We start from the raw sequence: 10,782 nt of genomic DNA on the forward strand, positions 1-10,782 counted from the left end.
AGTCGTTATCCTAGCGGATGTTGGTATCCTCTGTACGATAAAGGTCGATTTCCAGACGTCGACATATTTGTACCATTCCTTCCCCCTCTCCCTATCAAACTTATCCCTTCCCCCCACTTTTATTGTTCATACCTCCCTTTTCCTCATCCTCTTCTTTCCTCTTTCCTTCCTAATTTCGTATTTTTATTCACACGTTTAAACAACTTAAGGACTCTTTTCAAGACACCTCATCTTCCAAAACAAAACAAAACAACAAAAAATTAATTAGTATCATGAATGTGCGTACCACGACGTAACTGGAGCGATTCAGTTACGAAGTAACGAGGGGTGGCCATGGTGGTTCACGCCCACGTATTCAACGTAATCTAACAACACCAAATATGGTCACTTTGTGCATTGCTTTCCAACCTTTTCTCTCTGTTCCCCCACCCCACACCTAATTCTTTTTCTTTTTTTCTGACGTTATTACAAGTGTTTATCACTTATCTCTGAACCCCCCTCCTCCCCACTCCCCCCACTCCCCCACACTCCTCTTAGGTCTTATCTGTAGTCACATTTGTATCTCGATTTTAATAATAATTGTTTTCAATGACAGGGGTGGTGGGGGATGATGATACTTGTCAATTGAGTATATTAAATTATCAAAAAAGACAAGCCTTTTTTTTTATTAGATTGGTACTAATCGATTTAGGGACAATTTAACGGTTGACACGCGGGTAACGTATTTTTACGTTTTTCGTAATCTGTCATTAAAGAGCGGATCACGTAAAAATACGTATTTAGTTGATTTGTGATTAATAGTAGATTAAACATGTAATTAGTATACAGTGAAGTGAACAAATATATTTAGCATATGTATATGATGAATTATGCATTTTTCAATGCATATTTAGTGTATAATCCGACAAAGATCCAACAAATAAGATAGAAGAAATTTTTTTTACCAAACTCCCACGCGATTCACGAAAAAGTGCCCGCTGCACGCGTAACTTGACGAAGAAATATACCCGCATGCCAGTGTTAATGAATAATTGACATTAATTAAATTTGAAATAAAATATATTTGATTGATATTCTGTCAGGAATTGTATATATTTTGTTTTAAGATAAAAATGAATACATTTGGTTGTTCCACTTGGAAAAAGGTCACAATCGAACTTACGCGATCGTATTAATATCCAAATATAGACTACGTTTAAGTATCTTGCCATATTCGAGAATGCATGTCAGGGTTCCACGTGAGTCCTACACACCAAACGGAGTCACACGAAGAGTAGCAACACCAGTACCATAACATGGGCTTTCGCGATTAGGCTTTTTACCGGTCACGCAAACCTGACGTTTAAAAGGCTAATATAAACGTACGAATACAACCTCGATTCCATATGCGAAAAAGGCAGCAACAGCACTTTGGAATATCTCCAAATGTTCTAAAACATTTTCTATGTATGTGTGTATGTGTGTGTGTTAATGTGTGCTCTACCTGTCCCATTCTATCACACGTTGCTGTACGTTATCATAGTTGTTCTAGAATGAACGTTTGTAAACCGACATTTTGATCATGTTGGTTACGACGCCTGTAAAATAGATCGAAGAGAAAGAGAGTGAGAAAATGTGTGTGTGTGTGTGTATGTGTGTGTGTGGAGAGACACATGTTTGACGTTCGATCGTTAACGAACCTGTTAAACAAACTCCCACGAGTAATTTCGTGTTAACGTTGCCTTCCGTTTTCGTTTGGTTTCAATCCTAGTGACATAGTTATTTTAGTTTTTATTTTTTAAATAAAATATTATATTAGGTCGTCCCAAAAGTTTCTTCTTTTATTTTTAGTAATTCTTAGGGCTCAATATTTGTTTATTGTTGAATAATTTCAAGATTAAATAGAGTAGAATCGAAATTATTGGGTTGACAATGAAGTTTTGTTTAGTTGCTGATTTGACCATTGCTGATTTTTAAAAGCCACCTATCGACAAAATCCGCAATTATTTACTTGCCAATTCAATAATTAGTAAAATAACATAAAATACAACAAATAAAGTATATTACTCATGTAATATTATTTAAATTATCACCAAAAAATGGAAAACATTTTTGGGACGACTTAATATTTATAATAAATGCATCGTGTTATTGGTTTTACTGCAATTTTTAATCTGTTTATGCATCAATTGTTAGACCTAACCGTTGATTGACCCTTTGATTACCACCTGTCCTTCTTTTTGGACTCCCGAAATATTTGCAAAAGTTACAAAACAAATAGCTCGAGGATTAACCTGTAAACTGGACGAGCATTTTATATATAATAATTAATAAATAAATAATAAAAACAAAGGCTGCATAATTAAAAAGGGAATTCCCTAATTAACGGGTTAAATAAAATGAACCAAAAGAAAAAAGAAGGTTGTCCTGCAACTGTGTTTTAAAACACCTCCTCTTAACTTTGACCAACTTCCGGCCGGTAACTGGATGACCAAGAGGAGGGTTCTCGATATGATTCACACAATATCGTAGTTAATATCGGTGTAGAACCCTATTACATATATTTTTATTTTTATTTTTGTTATTTTTTTTTTTTTTTAATTCGATATCGTAGAATCATGACAAAAATATTATCATCAAGAGTAACGAATGAATGAATCACGTAAATAAGGTGGTATCATCGAATGCAATTGGTGATATTGATGATAAATGAATCATCGGTCGTTTCTTTGATTGCAAAATGTTTTTATTTGTTGTTGAATATATTTTTAGAAATGTTGCGCGTTATTTAAACTTGGCAAACCTATTAACGATACCATTTTTATACATTCGTAAGAGAGACTACTGAGTTTAATTTAATTCAAATGAAATAAATAGATGTTGATGATTTATTACGTAGTAATTATATTTATATAATTCAAAATTTAAAACATTTAACCATAAATATAAGTTCTAAAAAAGGAATAAAAAAAAGGGTTTGGTGGCTTATGTTCCTGAGTAGAGGGTCAACCACCGGTTGGGGTCGGATACCCACCGGTATCCGAAGGTATGTTTATTTTTTTAGCTGTAATACTGTAGTAGTCTACAATATAAACCATGTGTGTGTCTCAGAAGTAGCCCATACCAATATTTTTTTTAATATTAAGAAAGGGTTAAGTTTGTTCAATTTTTCGATAATATTTTTTTAGTTTTTATTTTCTCATTTTTTAGGATAAAAAATATTAATTGATGTTATCGACAGGTAAAAAATGTGCCGTCATCTAGCGGTAATAACTGTTACTTTATTTTACCGACAGATAAAATATGTGCCGCCATCTAGCAGTATTAGTTATTACTTCTTCATACCGACTGATAAAACATGTGTCGCCATCTACAGGTACAAGTTATTACTTCACACTTATATTTATTAAATAAAATTATGTAAAAATCGAATATATATTTTCATTTCTCAGTTTTCTATATTCTTTAACATTATTGTACTTTTCGTTGATAATTTGTATGATTCTTTTTGATAATATTGTACTGTCACCACTTAAAGTACCTACTATCGCCCACTGGTGGTCTCGATACAAACTAAGATAAATTTTGTCCACACAAAAATTCTACTTCTGATATAATTCAATATGAAAAAAAATAATCCAAAATCTGTACGCGTTGGCGCCATAACGGTGTCCGAAAGAAGCCACGCTATTGGTTCAATCAAACGTTCAATCAAAAGGCGCTATTATCGTAGCCACCGAACCCCGCCAATTTTGAATTCATTTTAAATGCTCTCCTTTTTCATTTTGATCTTACTAATATTAATTGTCACACGTTTTATTATATATGTATTTAAGATTTCCAAAATATGATAGAAGCATTAAATAATGCATTAATAAATAGATTATTGCAAGAAAATAATAATAATAATAACAATAATGTAATAAAAGATTTAACAATAAGAACGAACAAGTCATTCTACAATCACGGAGATAAAGATACAGAAAAGAAAGAGAGATAGAAAAAAGAAAAAGAAAGAAAGAGAAAGAGACAGAGAGAGAGAGAGAGAGAGAGAAAGTACGAACGGATTGCAAAGCAGCTGATAGGTAAAGATGGCCGTACTGGATACAAACAAATAGGAACGAACGTATACTGTTTTCAACGTTGAACATCACCCGATGGTAAGTTCCTGTTAATGAGAAAATTATCATCCTGCATATTCCAATTTTCTTCAACTTAAAGTCAATGACTTTTATTAAATTCATCATCAAAATAAAAAGATCGGAATTTTTTGATAAAATAAGAGAAGAAGAAAAAAAGAGAGAGAGAGAGAGAAAAAAAGTATTATAAAAAGAAAGAAAGAGAAAGAAAGAATCAGAGAAAAAGGGTAGAAAGAGTGGGGGATGTGGAATGAGAGAGAAAGAGATAGAGAGAGAGAGAGATAGAATGAGAGAGAGAGATAGAAAGGGATGGAGAGTAACACCTGTCCTGACCTGGTCAATCAGACTTTTTCGTTCTTTATCGTAGTAACGAACGTTGACGAAATATTACGATTTAATCAACATTATTTCATTTCACAATTATAATCTTAAATTATAATGATAAAAATTAAGTGTTATTAAAATAAGTGCCTATTAAGTGTTACTCTCGTCCATTCACTTTCTTCTGTCAATTGAATTCTTGTTAAATGGTAAGAGAAAATATTTCTTTTCCTTTACATTTCTCTCTCTCTCTCTCTCTCTCTCTCTCTCTTTCTCTCTCAGACATTATTTCTAAAAGGTAAAGGAAGGAAAGACTTGTGATTATACATGGATGACATTCTTTACCAACCATTTGCAATATTTTGTCATTTCTGTTCATATACATATCAACTACACTCTCATTTGTAACATTTTTCAATTATTTTTTTCAATTATTTTATTACTGTATAAAATTAAAGCATGGATGATATTTTTTACAAACCATTTGCAATATTTTGTCATTTCTATTCAAATACATATCAACTGCACTCTCATTTGCAACATTTTTCAATTATTTCTGAATTACTCTATTACTGTATAAAATTAAAGCATGGATGATATTTTTTACAAACCATTTGCAATATTTTGTCATTTCTATTCAAATACATATCAACTACACTCTCATTTGTAACATTTTTCAATTATTTTTGAATTATTCTATTACTGTATAAAATTAAACACATGATATAACATTCCTTACCAACCATTTGCAACATTTTTCAATTATTTTTGTAATTATTTTATTACTGTATAAAATCAAAGCATGGATGACATTCTTTACTTACCATTTACAATATTTTGTCATTTCTGTTCAAAATACATTTCAACTACACTCTAATTTGCAACATTTTTCAATTAATTTTCAATTACTCTATTACTGTATAAAATTAAACACATGATATGACATTCTTTACCAATCATTTGCAATATTTTGTCATTGCTATTCAAATACATATAAACTACACTCTCATTTGCAACATTTTTCAATTATTTCTGAATTACTCTATTACTGTATAAAATTAAAGCATGAATGACATTCCTTACCAACCATTTGCAACATTTTTCAATTATTTTTGTAATTATTTTATTACTGTATAAAATTAAAGCATGGATGACATTCCTTACCAACCATTTGCAACATTTTTCAATTATTTTTCAATTACTCTATTACTGTATAAAATTAAACACATGATATGACATTCTTTACCAATCATTTGCAATATTTTGTCATTGCTATTCAAATACATATCAACTACACTATCATTTGCAACACATTTTCAATTATTTCTAAATAACTCTATTACTGTATAAAATTAAACACACACGATATGATAGTTTAAATATTGTTTCTTATTTTACAGAAGTTTTATTCAATGATATATCACAGAAGACAATTATTATACAAGTGGAAGGGTCACTCTCGTCTCTCTCTCTTGCAAAACAATATTAACTTACATTAAGTGATGTCCTCCTCCTCCTCCTTCTCCTCCTTCTCCTCTTGTGTGTCAGGATGAAATGATTTGTGTTCCATGCTTTTTTTCTATAAACTCTCCCTCTTTCTCTCTCTTTCTCTCTCTCTCTCTCTCTCTCTCTCTCTCTCTCTCTCTGTAGGCATTTACAGTTTTCATGAATTGAACGTGATATGATAATAATGATCAAGTTTAATATAAAGAAATAACAATTCATAATGTGCCGGTGTTGTAAAAAGCACTGTTAGAAGGTAAGCATATAAAAAAAAAATGTCTCATTTCATCAATTCAAATGAATGTCCTATTTCAATTAATACAATTGAACAACTGTATTCAATTTTGTAGGCACAAATGCTAACAGACAGTTTACAATTAATACGAATATGGCTTATAATCCACATAATGTGAAATATCCATCCGAAATACATGACCATCCACAAGGAAACATGACCGGATACGCATATCCAACTCATCCACCGCAACACGTGCAACAAACAACCGACGAAAATAGAAATGAAAATAATAATTGTGGTAATAAGGAGACATGTCCACAAATATCTCATCAATCATCCAGCACGCAGACCATTCAAAAAGTAGACGCTGCTACTATGACCGATCCCTTGCAAATAGATTTCAGACTTACTTCGGAATATTTGGCACGTTGTTCTAGTACTTTAGGTTTACCATATGTAACTAAATATGAGGATAATAGTAATAATTCTTCGTCACACAATTGTCAAGAAGTTAGACCCAAGCTTGAATATGAAGTAGAACCACAACACATTAATGGTAAATATGTTTAATCATCAATTAAGTTGATGTATCAATCAATCAATCAATCAATCATTGATGATAAGATTGTTATAATGTATATTTGATTATTCTAATTTATTTTCTAGGTATGTTGATATACCATTGTCCAGAATGTGCATACAGATTTGAAGATCGTGAAGCATTGCACGAACATCTTGAGGATCATCGACAACGGCCTCATATTTGTGATATCTGTGGTGCTAGCTTGAAACGTAAAGAACATCTTGATCGACATAAACAAGGTCATAACAAAGATAGACCTTATCAATGCAACATGTGCTGTAAAGCATTCAAACGTAATGAACATCTTGCACGACACATGATCATTCATTCAGGCAGTAAAAATCAAATATGTACCGAATGTGGTAAAGCATTTTACAGGAAGGATCATTTGAAAAAGCATTTACAGAGTCACAATAGTAGTAGAAATAAAATATTAAATGGCACGCAAAATAACCAAAATGGTCAAAGTACTAATGAAGAAGGACTTAGTAGTTTTGCTATGATGATGAGACAAGCTGGACCGCCGCCATTTTCAATTTTGCGTACTTAGCTTTAAAACAACAAATCTTGTTGCATTTTGTGGGTTGTTTTGTTTGTTTGTTTTTTCTTAATTCAATCATGAGCAAAGAAATCCTTTTTATATATATATCTTAGGGGAAAAAAAACAAACGAATTTTTCAAAAGGGGTTGGAAACTTGATTAGAATTTTGAATATTGAAAAATAACAAAATAATAATATTTGCTAAATGACAATTTATCGAGCAAGTTCAATGTTTTATTGCGCTTCTTAAAATGTTTGTATCGATATGAGCAGAAACAGTAGCAGCAGATGATGATGATGATGATGATGATGATGATGATGATGATGATGATGATGATGAAATATTATTAATAAGCTTTCATTATTATTTTGATAAATAAGGTTTTTTTGTATTATACAACTGTTTGTTATTATTTATAAGTTTTTTCAGATTATTAATTTGATAAGTTGTTTTTTTTTTTTTTTAATTTCAAATTTATCATCGCGAGTTAAGTAAAATCGTTGATATTACTCTTTGATTTGTTTGGATATATTGTAAATAATTTATATAATATAATACATAATGTAGATTATGTATATCACACATACACACACACACACGCATACACATACACACATATGAAGAATAACCAACATAGTTGAAACTTTATTGTTTAGTTCAAAGTTATTACAAACAAATGATTATTGTATATTACTTTTTGATATATTTGTTAGAAAAAATTAATATCATCAACAATTGTTTACTATTAACTTGCGATAAATTAAAATTATTTTGAAAATAATTAATTTCATTAATTAATTAGTCTTCTAAATAAAAAAAAATAAAAAAAATAAACAAGGGCAAAAAAGAAGAAAAAAAATTTCATTTCAAATTGTTATATATACTTTTGTTAAAAAAAAATATAAATAATTGCGAGAAACACCAACTACGACATTGTTATTTATCTTTGAAAAAAGAAAAAAGAAAAAAAAACAAAAAAAAAGTATTTTCGTTACTGTTTGAAAAAAATAATGCGCTAAATGTTGTTAGCTAAAAGTTACTATGACAAATGATTATTAATTATACCTGTAACTCTTTATTATTAGCAAAATAAGATGATGATGATGATGATGATGATGATGATGAAACACATTTATAAAAAAAAAATCTTTTGAAAAAAAAAGGAGTCAAAAATTCGATATTTCATATTTTATGACATTTTGCCTAAAAGTGTGTGTGTGTGTGTCTTTGTTATTAAGTGCATATGTTTTTTGGTAAACAAAAAAAAAAAAATATATATATATATATATAAATAAAAGAATGAGAGAGTGAGAGAGAAAGAGAGAAAAAGAAGAGTGAATGTAATTAATTAATAATTAGTACTTTACATTTACACTGTTCATGTATTAACAAAACATACACTGACTCATATATACATATACATACGTTAGAAAATGAAACGTGTATATGTATATCTTATTATATCGTTATTTTATTATAATAATATGATTATCATTATTGTTACAAACCCTAATTGCCATTCTACTTCCGCTACCATTATATCTCACTGCTTCACACACACAGTCATCTTTTTTTTTTATTAATATTATAAATTTTACTTCATTATTATTATTATTAATATTATAATGTTGTATCATTTTTGTATATTATTATTTATATTTATGGAGAATAATTGACTGTTCTATTGATTTTGTGGTATTATCATTTTGAATTAGTGTACAAAGATGGAGATTATGTACACACCAAGCAAAAAGTTGTGAAGAAATTTAAAAAAAAAAAAGGAAAAAAAATAGAAAACAATCTGTTATCGATTGTAACAAAGTGATGAGATAAAATAAAATTCATCAAATTTTCTTCTTAACTCTTTGGGGCACACGATGGAATTAAAAGTGGTCCCAACCTTTTTTTGATACACCATAATGCACAATGAAACACACATTTGTAGTCCCATCCTGAAATATTATTGCAATAGTTGCATTCTCATAAATTTATATTTCGTCTTATTTATGCAAAACAATTTTGGTTATTCATTTTTTTTAATGTTTTTACATTATGCAATACTTTTATTAGTAAAAAAAAAAAAAAATATATCAATTTTGTTTCATTTAAAATTGTCATGAAATTTCTCATCAACATAGAAGAACCATTTTATTATCTAAAAATTCTCTGTGCCTCGCAAAGAGTTAAATTTAATTTTGAAAAATATTTCTATAAGACAATTATAAAAATAGAAAAAAAAAAAATAAAAAAGGAAGCAAACGATGGAAGAGAGAGACAGAGACAGAAAGAGGATGATGATCGGTTGACAAATAAAAAACTTCAACGAGACGTGTGTTTGCACTTTTTCCAGCATTTTTTTTTTTTTACAATTTTTTTTTTCCTTTTTTTTTTCTTTTTATATATGTATATGTATTATGTAGGGTATTACATAAAGCAGCGCACTGGGAAATATTTGAAAAATGTTCACAAACTTTAAACTTCCGTCACTTCGCAACCTAAATTCGTCTTTTCTTCCCTTCTCTTTCTTTCCTTTCTTTCCTTTCTTTCCTTTCTTTCTTTCTTTCTTTCTCTGTATGGTTGTTGCTATATTATACCTACATATCTTTCTAAAACGCATGTGTGTGTGGTTTCTTTAAATCATCATCATCATCTTCTTCTTCTTCTTCTTCTTATTCTATTTCTTCATCATTTCATCATCCAATTGCACACCTCTAAGTTTCTTCAAACCCCCACCTCACCCAACCCTCATTTTTTTCTTATTCATCCTAATTATTCACCTTTTTTTTTTGTTTTCTTTTAACCCCCTTAAATGCGTTCCTGAAAATTACACGTTTTATGCACTCTATACAAAAATAAAACGCTGAGATCATTCAGAGGGATCGCCTAAGTTATACACAATTTTTTTTTTATTCTTCTTCTCTTTTTTTTTTTTCGTTTTCGTTTTCGTTTTCTTTTCTCATCTCATCTCATCTCTTTCTACCTTTCTTCTCTTTTCCATTCCAAATTTCCTTCTTTTTCTTTTTTTTTTCTTTTACCGCCATTATTTCACCCTTTCTCCTTAATTCCTTTTTCTTTCTTTCATACACACACAGAGGAGGACAGACAGACATACACAACAACACAAACAAAAAAACACATACATACGTACATACTTTTTTTTTATATTGCGTACATTTATTTATGTTTTTATTTTCTTTCTCTCCCTCTCTCTCTCACACACACACGCACATACAAACAAACATTTTCATTCTTCTTTTTCCCCTTTTCCAAAAAAAAAACAAAAATCTATCTTCGTATGTACTTTTTTTTCTTTTCTCTTTTGATTTATACACGACGACGAAAGAACTGCATTGTTTTTTTTTTTTTTTGTACCCTGGAAGACTACGGTACAAATGTTCAACTTTATGGGGGGGGGGGGAGTGGCTTATTTTATTTTATTTTGTAAATTTAGGGGACAAGGAAGGTATTAATAAAATA

The 10,782-nt window shown here is 29.8% G+C and overlaps 1 protein-coding gene across 5 annotated transcripts; it reads left to right on the forward strand.

Annotated features, from left to right (window-relative positions):
- The first annotated feature begins 3,991 nt into the window (after positions 1 to 3,991).
- On the forward strand, positions 3,992 to 10,426 carry LOC107069566 (uncharacterized). Of its 5 annotated transcripts, none has more exons than XM_015327005.2 (4): positions 3,992 to 4,139; positions 6,090 to 6,198; positions 6,293 to 6,736; positions 6,847 to 10,426. In XM_015327005.2, the coding sequence occupies exons 3-4, from the start codon at positions 6,331 to 6,333 to the stop codon at positions 7,311 to 7,313; spliced, it is 873 nt and encodes a 290-aa protein (XP_015182491.1). In that variant the 5' UTR covers positions 3,992 to 4,139; positions 6,090 to 6,198; positions 6,293 to 6,330; the 3' UTR covers positions 7,314 to 10,426. The 5 variants fall into 5 exon arrangements, with proteins under 5 accessions (XP_015182491.1, XP_015182489.1, XP_089032845.1 ...); XM_015327003.2 differs by having other exon boundaries at positions 3,997 to 4,139; positions 5,840 to 6,198; XM_089176718.1 differs by having other exon boundaries at positions 4,037 to 4,737; positions 5,840 to 6,198.
- Positions 10,427 to 10,782: the final 356 nt, after the last annotated feature.

The sequence above is a fragment of the Polistes dominula genome, unplaced genomic scaffold (assembly GCF_049000335.1).
Source record: "Polistes dominula isolate Pdom_NZ unplaced genomic scaffold, Pdom_raw_medaka contig_80, whole genome shotgun sequence".
In the NCBI taxonomy this organism is placed as follows: domain Eukaryota; kingdom Metazoa; phylum Arthropoda; class Insecta; order Hymenoptera; family Vespidae; genus Polistes; species Polistes dominula.

Excerpts from the sequence above, each read along its gene's own strand:
- LOC107069566 (XM_015327005.2), top strand. The coding sequence starts at position 6,331 with ATGGCTTATAATCCACATAATGTGAAATATCCATCCGAAATACATGAC. Across the intron at positions 6,737-6,846 it reads AGAACCACAACACATTAATG|GTATGTTGATATACCATTGT; the intron begins GTAAATATGTTT and ends TTTATTTTCTAG.